Source organism: Protomyctophum parallelum, assembly GCF_964188405.1.
Source record: "Protomyctophum parallelum genome assembly, chromosome: 17".
Classification (NCBI taxonomy): domain Eukaryota; kingdom Metazoa; phylum Chordata; class Actinopteri; order Myctophiformes; family Myctophidae; genus Protomyctophum; species Protomyctophum parallelum.
The window spans coordinates 9,343,955-9,359,233 of record NC_139719.1 but is presented as its reverse complement, the minus strand read 5'-3'; the positions used below and the strand labels follow the sequence as shown (position 1 = coordinate 9,359,233).

At 47.0% G+C, this 15,279-nt stretch overlaps 1 protein-coding gene across 4 annotated transcripts in view; it reads right to left on the bottom strand.

Annotated features, from left to right (window-relative positions):
• The window catches only part of dnmbp (dynamin binding protein), a 90,479-nt gene that overhangs the window by 30,054 nt on the left and 45,146 nt on the right, over window positions 1-15,279 (bottom strand). For 2 of the 4 annotated variants that reach the window (XM_083787901.1, XM_083787902.1), the window contains exon 8: window positions 12,467-12,496. The exons of 1 other annotated variant lie outside the window; for it this stretch is intronic. In XM_083787901.1, the coding sequence (XP_083644027.1) occupies window positions 12,467-12,496 (30 nt within the window). Of the gene's footprint in view, window positions 1-8,687; window positions 10,677-12,466; window positions 12,497-15,279 lie in introns of those variants that run through there. One more of the 4 variants, XM_083787904.1, reaches the window with a different exon arrangement.

Below are 15,279 nucleotides of genomic sequence, written 5' to 3'. Positions count from 1 at the left end.
TGGGTTAAATGACCTCTTAACCATCATTAAAGGTCAAAGGGCATATAGGGTCACATTCCGTATCCGTTGCAGGATCTCTACACAAACGTCATGTGCCGTCATGTGTACACTACCCTGCACAACCATCACACCCAGGACACAGGGGTCACTCTACCAGGGTCTACACTCTACAAGGTCTCACATTTAAATCCTGGATAGGACATACAACTTGCAGAATTCTTTGCTAGCAATTGACTTGGTTATGGCTACCTACCATGCAGACATAGCTTGGTCATGTAAGACAAAAAACAGGTGCACTGTTTTTTTTGTTTAGGCAGTGGGTGCTCAGCTTTCATCCTCAATGTGTACTTTGCTCAGCCAATCAAAGCATCGCTAATATGGGGTGATCAGCCAATCAAAATCATCATGTTTGTGTTCACACAAACAGACAATGATGGGCATAGGAGGGACTGGCGCCCCTCAAAGTAATCTTCTCTGAGGAAGGCTGAGGCCGAAACGCGCAGAGTGTCATCAATAATTACGAATGTTTATCTTTAATCTTTATCTGTCTTGCATCCTTTATGAGTGCTGCTTTTTCCACTTTGGCGGTATTATCTTGGTCACTTTTATTTTTAACAAGGTTTCTTGTGCTCAACAACAATGTTAAGAATCATTTTCAGATAGCATGATACTGAAACAGATACTATAGGTTCATTGTTCACCTGGTATCGTTTCAAGGAGCAGATGTACTTGGTTCAAATTGAATCCTAGATTATCGAGACACTACACGGTCTCTCTGCATTCAATGTATGCAATTACCTTGCTTATTGTAAGTCGCGCCGGTTAAGAGCGTCTGCTCTAAATGCCTAAATTGTAAATCGTATTGTGAACTTTGTGTATGGACTGTTTGCAGCTGCACAAAGCTACCGTCTCATCTACGGGGATTCCATTAGCGGGATGGAATGCAAATGAGAACAGGTCTGTGAAGGTTAGGTCTTCCTTAATAAGACGCTCCGTCTCTTCTCATCTCCGTGATGAAGGAGACGTCTCATTGGCTCAAGAGGCCATCTGCTTTGCATAGGTACATGTACATGAACCACCATCCAAACGCCATTCATTCAAGACCCTATTCAGCCAAAAAGCCTTGGGAGACTCCATCCAAGACTTCTACTCCAGCAGAGCACAATAGGAGTGTGCGCGTGCCTCTGTGTGTGTGTGTGTGTGTGTGTGTGTGTGTGTGTGTGTGTGTGTGTGTGTGTGTGTGTGTGTGTACACGTGCGTGTGCGTGCGTAATTATGTGCAGTGATGCACCCAACAAGTAATGGAACCACTGAAATTTGGTCTCACTGATTCAAGGGAATGTTGAAAATATGTCAGAAAATATATTAGTTGGTAGTAATTCATTTCAATACTGTACTAATGTACTACTCAGTTTTAAATTGATGATTTGGAGAAATCTCTCCTGAAGCTGATCCTCATTTCCAGGTACTGGTCAAATATTGTTCACTGGAAGGTTGTTAACATGTTGGAGAAATGCTAATAGCAATGAGTGGTATCAGTCTAGCCAGTATCTGTTGTCCGCCTACTTGCTCTGACCACACCCATCGTCAAACTCTCAGCCTTCATTGTGATCTGAAATGCACACCTGTGAAGTTTTGTGACTTTATCTTGTGCGGTTGTGACACTGTCGTGGTGACAATATCTGTCCACATCCACAGACAGACACACAGTATGTACCCACACTGTCATCAGCTGTTAACAAAACAGCCCATAATGTCAGTCAATAATTCACCACTTAAGTCTTATATGAGCCCTATTGTCAAACATCCTTAGAATATAGCCGGTCTACAAGCTCACAAGGCGCCGCATTGCGAAGCGTTGTGAGCTTGCAGATTGTCTCTTTCTGAAGACCGTTTCGACAATGTTTTCCTACAATGACATGCCCAAAACAAGGACGGCAGGTTTGAAAGTGGTTCATTGTCAATGGAGGAACTCTAAAAGAAGTGTCACCTGATGATATGATAAATAGAGGTCTTCATACACTGATTTCTAGCTGCCGGATAGGGAGATGGCTGTTCTTTCACTTTAAGAATGAATACAACCATTACAGACCTACTGTGCTTGTCTACAAAATCGTTGCTGTCAGGCTGAAAACTGGCATCTCCAAATGTCAACTGTTTATGCTTTTTGAACCTTTTATGCCCTAATACTTCGTCATCATCATACAAGAGTGTCGAGGAAAAGTAGCAGCGAAAATAGCGGCGAAAATAGCCGAGCACAAGCTCACAATGAATGCACCGCGACGTACTGTATTGTGAGCATGTAGATCGTCTGTTTTCACTGAAAAATGCCGTTCTGTTTCCTGAAAAGTAACGGTTTTGGACGTACAAGGTTTTTCCACCTGACAGCGGCGATACATGAACGCTATAATGTTGATATAATTGTCATGTTTTCATGTCCTGTCCTGTGTTAGTGTTGCCTCCACGACGGCTGGCGGCAGTGCCTCGCCATGGGAAAAAAAAACCCTCTTCGCTGGAGTGGTTTGGGTTTGGTCGGCGCGCTGTGCCTGCAACAGTTGTACTGCATGCTCTGTTGGGACAGGCTCGCCAGTTCTGCCCCCGGGCAGAATGACTTGTTATTACTGCTGAATCAAAGTTAATACAAGTCAGCATTGCTGTATTTTTGTGAAACACTACCCACATAGAACCCTCGCTTCCCATCCCCGTCAAATCTGCTAGATTCAGCGAAGGGATTTGGTATAGCCTGCTAAACCATGCTGCATGGTCGCGTAATTCATATTTCCATGTGTCTTCTGCGGACAGAAGACACATGGAAATGTGAATAGGCTCAACCTTTCCTACTTCCAGGCCGCTTCCCTACTTCCTTCACAGGTGTTACCAATGATACTAATTTAGGCTCTGTTCAATTTAGTGTACAGTGGCTCTCAAACAATAATTAATAATTGAGAGTGTACAAATGGATTTGAACAAGTGTGTGAACAATAATAACGTTATGGACAATAAGGTAACGCAAACACTATTGCATTGTCAGAAAATCATGTTTTCAAATCCTTTCCAAACACGACACAAGGAGCGTGTCTTCCATGAGGCAGATGAAGAATGACAACGCACCTAAAAAAAACCTCTCTGTATGTATTGGTTTGCACGCCGCAACGTCAACGCAACAATAACCAAGATGGGATGTAATACATTTCCATTTCCTGTTGTTCAACACCGCACCAACCTTTCATTGTTTTAGACAATGGTTCTATGGTTCAATTTGACATGAACTGAAGTCAGGGAGAGATGCAATCTATTAAAACCACTTTCAACCTGGCCTTGGACATTATAAAATGTATGAAGATTTTCCCTCCTACCAAAATAGCCGCTCTACGAGCTCACGATGCGTCAGGTTCTGAGCTTGTAGATCGGCGTCGTACAACAAAGTATTGCACAAAAAAGTGCTAGGGTGCTAGGGTTCCCAAGGAGGCACAAATCCGACACAAAGGGTGGCCTAATGGTTAAGGTGCAAAAAATATATAATAATCAAAATAGAAATATATAAAGGAAAACACAACTGAGTAGCGAAACCAATGCAGCGATGAATCACTCATTGCTGCCTGAGGAAGAAACGCTTTGATGAGTAGTCTGTAAGATCTTAAGCCGATTGTTTGTCCGTTTGCCTAAAAAAAAAAGTTATAAAAAAGCAAAGAAAAAAGAAGGCATTAAAACTATTATTTTGCATTGTACAGTGGTCTCCCTCTTCAATTGTATTTTTTTACACAAAGCAGACCAAAAAAGGGCTCAAGTGGTTAAATACAACAACATTCCTCCACAGAAGGTACGTGTCCTTTGTTTGTGGCTGCAGCTAGCAGAACACTGTGCCGCGCGCACACACACACACACACACACACACACACACACGCACACACACGCACGCACACACCTCTGGGTCGTGACTCACTCGGTGGAGCAGAAACACTGGTTAAAAGGGCATGTGTGTTCTTCCATCTCTGCCTCAAAAAACCTGATAAGAAATATACCAGTGTGTGACGCAGCAACAAAGCAGACTTCTGCCAGGCTTCCTGCATGCCTCCACGGCAGGGTCTCACATATGGTACTGTTCAACTACACATGAAGGTGCTTTGTGTACATTTACAGCTGTTGTTTGTTGGTCCCTTCATTTATCCACGGGACGTTTGCCGAGCAGACAATATTATACTCTCGATGGCAAAACAAAACACTATGCTGCAATGTCTTTCCCACGCTTCTAGTTATCTGCTAGTGATAACATCAAGTTCTTCATGAACGTAGAGGTAACATGATGCTAATAGCACACATGCAGTGTGTACGTGTGTGCGTGTGAGTGTGTGTGAGTGTGTGTGCGTATGTGGGACTGCAGTAATATGCTCATGCGGTCAGTTTTCCATACCAACAATCACCCGCTTCGAATTTCATCAACCCATAGGTTACTGCCAACAATACAGATCTGTGATTTTTGGGACATTATCTGGAATCTCCTGAACTAATGTCAACCTGGCGCCCCGATTTGACCATAAGCAAAAATGAAAATAGAAATGGACACGTTTACACTTGACGCGTTGTGAGCTTGTAGATCTGCTATTTTTGGCACAGGACACTGTGGGGCTTAAATTGTTAACACAACAAGTTGACAACATATTCATCTATTATCAGGAGCTAGAAATAGAGACGGTGCCACGTTTGACCTATTACAGGGTTAAATGTGCATAACATAAACTACCTCATGGGTGGAGATCGTTTGAATATATTCTGTTGCTCCAAAAAAACGGTAAAACTGGGTTAAACCAACAACAAGCACATTTGGGAGTTAGGGGTTAAAGAGACACTTCACCCATTTTACAACCAGATCTTATTTTAATGATGTTTAGGACACAAGAAACACTTTCCTGGGGTTTTTTATGTGGGTAATTTGTGTTTTTACTAATATTTTAGTATTTCAAAGTGTCTGTGATGTCATGGACACTGGTCTCACTGCTGGATTACTACAATGACCATAATGCTTTGCTGCACTCACCCCACCTTGTGGAGAGGCAAAGGGCTGTCTTACTGTCCAGGAAGGAAGTGAGACCAGTATCCATGACATCACTGGCACTTTGGAATACTAAAATATCTAAAAACATGTACAGTACTACACACATACATTACAAACCCCAGGAAAGTGTTTATTGTCTCCCAAACATCATTATAATGAATTGCATTTTTATAGCGCTTTTCCAAGTGCTCAAAGCGATTTACAATGGTTGATTCAACGTTGGGAGGTGAAGCGGCCAACAGTCGACGCCAGCGTCCTCACTTCCCACATGCACACACCAATGGTGGCGAGCTCACACCGACCGACTCGTTGGAGGCAATGTAGGGTTCAGTGTCTTGCCCAAGGACACTTCGGCATGTGGACAGGAGGAGCCGGGACTCGAACCGCCGACCCAGGGATCATTGGATGACCTGCTTTACCTTCACCCTTTTTCTGGTTGCAAAAAGGCAGAAGTGGCCCTTTAAGTGTCTTGCTCATGAACATTGGACACATTGCCGCAGCCGGGAATCAAACCTGGGACCTTCTGCTCCATATCTTTAACCACTTGAACCATTCTTGGGGAGGAGAATCAGGCCAAAAAAATTATGGGGGGGAAAAGTGCTCAAATTAGGCAAGTAAAGAGCCAATTAAGGCCCATTTTACTAAGTCTAGAGGGTTTCAGTGATTAAGCGTGTGTCTTTGGAGGGGGTCGGGGGGATGTCTGGCGTCTGGTACAGATGTCAACAACATTGTGACCTACATTTGACTGCTCATCCATGGTGAGATTTCTTAACAGCCTGGTTGGTTTGAAGCTCGACCACCCGCCGTGTGTGTGTGTGTGTGTGTGTGTGTGTGTGTGTGTGTGTGTGTGTGTGTGTGTGCGTGCGTGCGTGTGCCCACCCACCCATGACGGCAGGATTAGAGTTCTTTGCTTGGACGCCCATGCTTGGACAACAACAGTCACAAGACAGTACACCTCTCAAAATTGTACTTACGGTAAGAAAATGTACTTAGTTACTTTCCACCACTTCCTTTGCATCAAGTAACGTACAACTTTGTTGTAAGTATAGAAGCATGTGCACACGTTTGCCGGGCTACAATGCAAGTTGACACAGCACTATCCACATAAAACTAGTTATTGTGAGTTATTGGCTTTCAGGAATGTTACAGTCACAGGCAATTATGTTTAACAGAGGCATGACGCTCGCTGTGTCGATGCGGCCCCGCTCGCCTTTCGCAATCATGTCTTCGCAATCACGACGCTAACTCGATAAGCGGAGCGGCCGAGTGCAATCAAAACGGCTGCTCCGCGGGAGGCCAGAGCCAATCAAAGGGCTCGGTGGCGCACAGAGTCCTGAGCTAGCCAAACTCCCCTTAACAGGATTAACAAGGAGACGTGCGGGCAGTCAGTGTGTCTGTATGAGCCTGGATGGTTGTAAAAAATAAATGGCATGCATCCTCCCACAAGTAAAGCTTTCCTTAAGTCAACCCGCACACGTAGACATGCACGCACGCACGCACGCGCACGCACACACACACACACACACACACACACACACACACACACACACACACACACACACACACACACACACACACACACACACACACACGTCTAGTCTATCAGTGTCAGAGTCAGGGAGGTGCTAGCTACAGCCTGGCACCAGACAGACCCCCTCCATGCTGACGCTAGGGATTAATACTTGGTCTCCCCCTCCTCAAATTGTGTGTGCGTGTGTGTAGGTAGCTAGGGGGAGGGGCTGTAAGAGTTGAGGGCCACCACCTGCTTCTTCTCGGACACAATGAACTTTGGAAGGGAGGCTCTGTCTCTGAGACTGGACCTCGCGGAGACACCACACGCACACGAATACGTGTGCACACACACACACACACGCGCGCACACACAACAGTAAAATCAGGGGTGAGGAATATAGGTTAATCTCACTACGGTATTTCTACGTGAGGTCTCACTAGAATGTAGTGCACTTCCAGTTGAAATGTTAACTATTGTGGCAGTTGTTCATTTGCCAATAAAAATGTCTCAACACAAAACTTTATAGTCTAATCGACCTTCGCCTCCAAAACACAAAAGGCTTCCAATTGTCTGTTGCATTCATACGGCTGATCGGATACACACACAGTAAAGTCCTCAGTGTTCATTTTTCCATTTTCAACCAAATGGACCCATGGAGGGTCCGACAGTGTACTGTACATCTGTACACTGTCAGAGTTACATTAACACTCTGGGGGTTTAGTGTGTAAAGAAGAGATCTATTACAGTCCTTAGATGACACTCGATGACCGGCTGGAGATTCTCAGCTATCGAGCATTCCTATAAAGTGACACTTTTGTTCAAACGGAGCATTCGGCTTCAGATAACCGCGTTCATTTTTCTTTTATAAGACTGACAAGAGTTCTGGCTCTCTTCCTTCACAAGGCCTCGACTTGGCAAGGATCTGTGTGCAAGAAAAACACGGCAGAGGGAGAGAGAAAGCCGAGACGGAAAGAATGACAGAGACAACAAGAGAACTCACACAACCTGTTGTTGCACTTCAGCCTGCAGTGCTGGGAGAGGCGATACTGAGACTGAGAAACACACACACACACACACACACACACACACACACACACACACACACTTATAATAATACTTGTGAGGACATTACCATTTTAGGATGCAGATTTTATGGTCCACGCTTGTAGATAAGCTATTTTCTCTGCATGACAAAGGCACACAATTAAGTCAGGTATAACGCCGTCGCAAACCCCAAACCACTAAACCTAACCCAGTGCCATGTATAACCCTAGTATACTTTCCTAAATGTAAGAATAATAACACTAAACATATTTTATTATGATGAACAACAATTTATCTTGCGCGGACCAGAGAAACTGTCCTCACAACGTCTATTTCTCAAATGCGGCCCTCATACGTTTTTGTAACACACACACACACACACACACACACACACACACACACACACACACAGGTTGTGTCTGCCTAGAGACCTCGCTGTCAGCGCTTTGAACCTTCCAGTCGGTATCGATTGGAGACACCCTTGGTACCACTGGAGGTCACTGGTAATTTAATATCACATATGATGGATACCGTAGGAGAGAAGGGTGGTCTGTCTTATCCAATAAGCTTGTCGAATGGATTGCAACCTGTCTCTGCGGTAGTTAAGACCTCAGTGAAGTCACCGCTCAGCCACTTAAGCCCTAATAACATGCTATACGTGGTACGACGGATAGTGAAAATAACAGATCTGCAAGGTTCACGGTGTGTTGCGTGACTTGTGTCATGGCACGTTGTGAGCTTGTAGATCTGCCAGTTTCGCTCCGTTTTGAACAAACTTTGGGGACGACAGGGTTTATGTGGATGGTGAAAACAACAGCTGTGATCCTTTCTGCACCAAATGACCCCACCGTCTCGAGACGGTGGGGTCATCCTCGGAGTCAGAGACAATGCAGGCATCATTGGCCATGCACGATCTCTGTCGAAGCCACATTCAGAGTGGCAGTACGTGGCACACAGCAAAAACCCTCAGTGTGTCCATTTAACTCTGAGAACTCACTAGGTGTGTTTTTACACTCTCGAGAGCTTACACTGTGTAAACACAGCTCCGCTCACGTGACAGCGGCGGGCCGACGCTTACCTGGGGTCAGCTTGCGGCCGGGCGAGGCGGGCGCCGACCTCCTGTAGAAGCTGTTACGGTCCAGGGAGCCCACGTACACAGGCCTGCGGCCCCCCCGCCTGGGGCCCGTCTTGCCCGAGGAGCTCGACTCGTAGCCCCTCTCCGGGTCCTCGCCGCGGCCTCGCTCTTCGTAGGAGTGAATCTCCCTGCATTTCAGCTCCTGGTTCTGCTCCTCCACCCACTCCTCCACCTTCCTCCCCTTGGCGGGGAGACCGTCGTACGGCGGGTCTGCCGACACCGAGCGCACGTCCTGGTAGAGGTCCCGCGCCTTGCGGCGGTAGTATTCCGCCTCCCTGCCATCCTCGCGGCGGTCATCGTGCGCGTCAGGGTCGTAGCGGTCCGTCGTTCTGTGGTCAGCATATTGGTCCTGCTCTGCGTACCTGTCCCTCCTACTCCGACTGTAATAATCATCTGTCCTATAGTCACCACTCTCCCTGTCGCCGTAGTACTGGTCCCTTTCCTTGCAGCGGTCATCGGGCCCGACATCGCGGCGCTCCCGATCCCGGTGGTCGTAAGCCTCCGCGTCGTCGTAGCGGTCGTACTCCCGGCGGTCGTATGCGTCCTCTGCGCGGCGGTCAGAGCGAGGGTCTCTAGACCTGCTCTCGGCGTGATCTTGGTCCTTCTCTCTGCCGCGGCCGGTCTCTTTCCGCTCGTAATAGTCCCCGTCTCTGCGCTCGTCGTAACGGTGGTCTCCGTCCCGTTCGTCGTAGTATTCCTCCCTGTCGACACGGTGGTCTTTGTCCACGTGGTCGTAGGAGGCCCTGCGCTGGCCACGGTACGGATCGCGTGTCCTGTGCCCTTGCTGCTCTTTGCGGTCGTAATGATCCGGCTGGCTATACCCGTCCCTGTGATCGTACTGGTCCGAGTCGCTGCGACCCTTGTGAGCGTAGCGTTCGTGATCACGCTGCTTTTCCCGACTCTCCCAGTAGTCCTGTCTGTCCCCATCTAACGGTGGTTGGTACCTGTCCTGACTCCGGGGGTCATCGCTGTAGTGCTGTGCTGGTTGTTGATGTTGTTGTTGCTGCTGTTGTAGTTGATGATGATGTTGCTGTTGTTGATGATGTTGTAGTTGTTGTTGTTGCTGCTGTTGTAGTTGTTGATGATGTTGCTGTTGTTGTAGTTGTTGTTGATGTTGTTGTATTTGTTGTGTCTCCCTGCTGTGCTCTGGGATGTCCTCTGGACCTTGGTAGAAGCAGTGTTTGCTTCTCTTTTGGGAGATTTTCAGTTCCAAGTAGCCGTCCTCTGACCCAGGGCGGAAGTAGCGGTCCCGGCTCAGAGGCCTGCTCTCCTTCGTGGCCAGCCTGTCTCGGTCCTCGTACTCCCAGCTCGTCGGCTGTTGTTGGCAGACGTTCCCCTGTCCGACCTGCGTCTGGTTCTGCCACTGCACCGGCCACTGAACCGGCACGGGCACCATCGGCCCGCCGTGACCCGGAACCATCCCAGGGGGAACCATCCCAGGGGGAACCATCCCAGGGGGAACCATCCCAGGGTGAACTGGCATCGGGTAGCCTAGAGGAGGAACCGGCCCACCGGGAGGTGCCATCATCATAGGACCCTGTGGCGGTAGTCCGTACCCTGGATGTCCAACCTGTTGCTGCTGCAGTTGAAGCTGGTGTATGTGTTGCAGCTGCTGGATCCGGGCCAGCCTCTCCCTCTCCTTGGCCCAGCCGGCGTCTCCCAGCTCCTCCACGCTCTTGCCTCTCCGTACCGGGACGGTGTTCCCATAGCTCCAGTCGACAGGTCCGAACCCAGCAGGAGGGGGGTGCCCAAAAGCCACTTGGCCCTTCATGTGGGCCCCGGCAGTATGAAGAACTCCCTTTATTAAAACCTCTCTGAACTCTCCTGTTCCATAACAAGGCACTGGTGGGTGAGACTCCACCTGTCACACATACTCTCTCCTGGAAGTTGTTCTGCTTGTTTGTCTCTCTCTCTCTCTCTCAGCTGCTTCGACAGGACTGTCTGGCCCCTTACGCCTCCCAGCGCTGTGCTACCACTCCCACCCTCCCCCACAAGCAGCCCCGGCCAATCGAAGGAGGACGGGGAAGGTCAGGGCGGGGGGGAAGGAGGGGCCCCGCGTGCGTTAATGATTCAGTGGAGTAGTCACATGGGCGGAGGATTAGCCCCAGCCCGCCCCTCCCAGCGCAGGGATTGGCTGGTGACACTTGTTTGCAGGAAAACAGTCTGCCTGAGGATTTCCTTCGACAGAGGAAGGACAGAAAGTAAAGTGTGCACCCGGCCGGCTGCCTTTGAGGTGAGACACACTGACTGGGCAGTGCAGGCACTGCACCGGCAGCTTCCCTTTCCATGCGACCATCAACTTTCATTTTCCACAACATCCTAAACTAATGTGTTCCCCCTTTCACACTGTTCGAGTAATAAGCACTGCTGACTTTTTCCTGTCTTGCTGAAAAGAGTTTTACAGTTGGAGTAACTCCTGTTCGCCTACTTACTAACATTCTCTTATTTGTGGGCACTAAACCTGAGCACCAGCATGGTGTTATCACACTGATAGCACGAGCAAAATAACACGATGTTTACTTTATGACAGAGAGAGAGAGAGAGAGAGAGAGAGAGAGAGAGAGAGAGAGAGAGAGAGAGAGAGGGGGGGGGGGGGGGGAGTTGGGAGAGACTCAAAGAAAGAAAGAAAGAAAGAAAGTATTTCAAATAATGAAACATGGTCAAGTATACTATGTGCACACAGAGCATTAAAGGCACAGATTGATAGAGTCAGACAGACACACAGTGTGTCCTGATTATGCGCCCGTGTTCAGAGGCTGGGGGAATAGAAGCCGCTGAGCAGCACAATGAGCTATTGTTGGAGGCCGTCCTCTCGCTCTGGAAAGGCCGCTATCTTCTAGTGTGAGAAAATACTCTGGCCTATTCATAAAACCACCAGGATTGGGTATCTCTGCCCCCCCCCCCCCCCCACCCATTCTCCATCAAAGACTCTACTATTAAATGGACGAGGTTTAAAGCTCCCCTATCCACACAGACAGTAATTCTTTCTGGTTTATTTTTTCATGTGTGTGTGTGTGTTTGTTTGTTTCAAAACATTGTCCATGTCACACTGACTTCTGATACAGAAGCTGTGAGAATAAAAGTGTTGCTTTTGTGTGTGTGTGTGTGTGTGTGTGTGTGTGTGTGTGTGTGTGTGTGCGCAGAAAAGTGGATTCAAAGCAAATAAGTGAGAGTGCACAGGACTGGATATCAGGGAATTAGTAATGAAAAAGTAAATGAGTGAAAGTGAATAAAATCCCTCCTACACACACACACACACACACACACACACACACACACACACACACAGGTCGCACGCACGCACGCACACCCACACAGGCACCCACACACACACTTAGCAGAATTATTCGATGTGAGATCAAGCCAAGTAAAGTGCAATAGATCATCCTTCCGATGTCCGAGTTCTGACAGCTTTTCAGAACTATTCAGAAGGTTATGAATATAGAGGTTCTGAGACCGCCCAGCAGAAGTTCGGAATGGCGTAGATTTGTGGTTATATCATCACCTCCCTTTCTGAAGAGACATTCGGACGTCAGAAGGAGCATGTATTGCGCTTAAGCGTGAACCCGTGGCCAACCTTACCAACAGTCCCAGATCAGGAAGGAAAATGAAGCGGTGATCGGTGCACCAAAATGGAATGAAGTGGATGTTATTATAATGGATGGAATCGGTGAACAGACACAGTAGGAATAGATACGGCCACAGCTTAACTTTGTAATTACCTGTCGGTGGTCTACCTTCCACCAGTGTCACTGAAAAGAGACGTGGACAAAACAAAACAATCACAAAACAAGTAGAGAATGTACCGAAACCATCGTCTCCTTTCCGATACCTACCCACTATGCATATCGGTCCATATAGCGAGTAACGATCCGATTGTCTCCTTTCCGATACCTATAGCCACTATGCATATCCCATTGTCTCCTTTCTGATACCTACCCACTATGCATAATATGCATGATATTATCAGTCCATAGCGAGTAACGATCCGATACCATTGTCTCCTTTCCGATACCTACCCACTATGCATATCGGTCCATACCGAGTAACGATCCGATACCATTGTCTCCTTTCCGATACCTACCCACTATGCATATCGGTCCATACCGAGTAACGATCCGATACCATTGTGTAATTAAAAAATAAATCTACGATGCTGGTTCTCAAAGTGGGATGAACAAAATACACTCTTGCAGTGAAATTAAAACGTTTGAGACCCACTGATCTAGGAATACATTTAAAAAAAGCCATTAATAATAGTTAAAGTGCATGTCATGAATAGGCGGAACATTTGTGAGAAAGTTACTTATTTACTCATTTATCTGTCAATTATATTCTGAAGTTATGTCAGAAATACAAAATGCCTAATGAAAACAGTATTAAAAAAAAGTTTTCAGAAATAACAGATCTACAAGCTTTGTAGAATCTACAAAGCTAGTAGATCTGTTATTTTTTTCTACAATGTAGATCAACTATATTATCACACACGTATTTATCAACCACAAACCAGCCAATCACTGTTAGCCACTTAAGCCCTATGCCTATTGTATACTTTGCCATAGAACAGAGTTGTGCAAAAAATAGCAGATCTAAGAGCTCACAGTTCGTTGTATTCTGAGCTTGTAGATCTGCTATTTGATCAAATTTCTGCCTCGTAACATGCCTAAAATAGACACATATACAAATGCACGCACACATGTATGCGGTACACACACACACACACACACACACACACACACACACACACACACACACACACACACACACACACACACACACACACACACACACACACACACACACACTGCCCCCCTGGTTGGAACCCAAGTGTGATCACAACTTACGTAATTGTCTTTAATTATGAGCCAAGAACATCTCAGCTTTTTCAATAGATGGACATGACTGAAACTCTGAGTGTGTGCGCGTGCGTGCATGTGCATGTGTGTGTGTGTGTGTGTGTGTGCATGTGTGCGTGCGTGTGCGTGTGTGTCCCAGGAACATCAGGAGGGCCATTCATCAATGTAATTGCGTTAGGCCCTAACAGTTAGGCAATGCAAACACCCTGTCAATTAGCGGATCACAAGATGTTCACAGTAACTCTACAAGTTCTCAACTGAGAGACTTTAATGCTTCAGTCGACACAGGACAGATGGTAGTCTTGTAGAAAGCAGCCTTCAGATCCATCACAGCCCTACTGACTGCCAGTACAACATGTAAGTTATACCGTATTTCAACAAAAAAAGGATTCAACTTCATGTGTAGAAATAATCAGTGGAGGTAATGGCAGGGGCCTTTGGCCTATAGTGTGCATTTGGCACCTGTTTGCTCCAGTGGATTGTGAGTTTAGCCACGCACAACACACACACATGCACATGCACACGCACACGCACACACACACACCCTCACACACACACACACACACACACACACACACACACACACACACACACACACACACACACACACACACACACACAGTGCACATAAGAGTCCATCTGGTTCTGTTGGTTCACTCCTTCAGAGAGAGTTAGTGTTTGAACTGGTCAGTGGTCAGCAGCAGTGTGAAGCCACTCCCTTGCCTTGTCACAATAAGCTACCATTGTCTCACACACTTCAAACCAAGGTACACGCCCTAGAAATGCATGGAAAAACACTCACACACTCTGTGTGTGTGTATGTGTGTGTGTGTGTGTGTGTGTGTGTGTGTGTGTGTGTGTGTGTGTGTGTGTGTGTGTGTGTGTGTGTGTGTGTGTGTGCACACGCGTGCGTGTACAGTAGGAATGCAACAAGATAATATCATAAGTGTGATAGTTTGGTGTCGCTGGTATGCAGTTAGACGTACATTCTTTTGAGTTATACGAGTATCAATAAGCTGGAGTTGGTGACTCACTAGAGCACTTTGACTGATGAATGTACCGGTGGTGACATGAGTAGTGAAACTGATCACTGGCCACTACTGGAGGTGCTACGGTGCTGGAATGACTATATGACTTTCACTGGAAAAGACAAACAACGCCCACTCGACCCTTACTGATCCTGAGACTTAAACTGTGCAGTACACACAAACACACACACACACAGGTTGTGGGTTCAAATCCACCGTGATGCATCCGGCTCTGTCGAGACTAGTCTACAGTACACGAACACAATAATTGGCCAGTGTTCGGTGGAGGGAAGCCGGGAGGGGAGGGTGATATTGGTCATTGTATCAATTACTCCTAATCATAATGGGGAGTGTTGGGTGGGAGGAGTAGGACGAAGGCTCTACGTCCTCCCGGTGGGGGCTCCTCACTGGCTGACGAGTCCGTATAGTATAGGATACAACAGTGACAAACACACCGAAATGTGTGTGGGGAGGAATCAATTGGTCAAAACGGCCACATTGGGGAGAACAACAAATATCACAAGATGATCAATTTATCCTTACTTCAATAAGGGGGCCCCCTAGTGGGTTTAAACTGACAGTGCACGTGCAGCATAATCTCAATGTCCTGGTTTAAAAATGTCACAAGGTTCATTTTTATTGTGTGTTAAT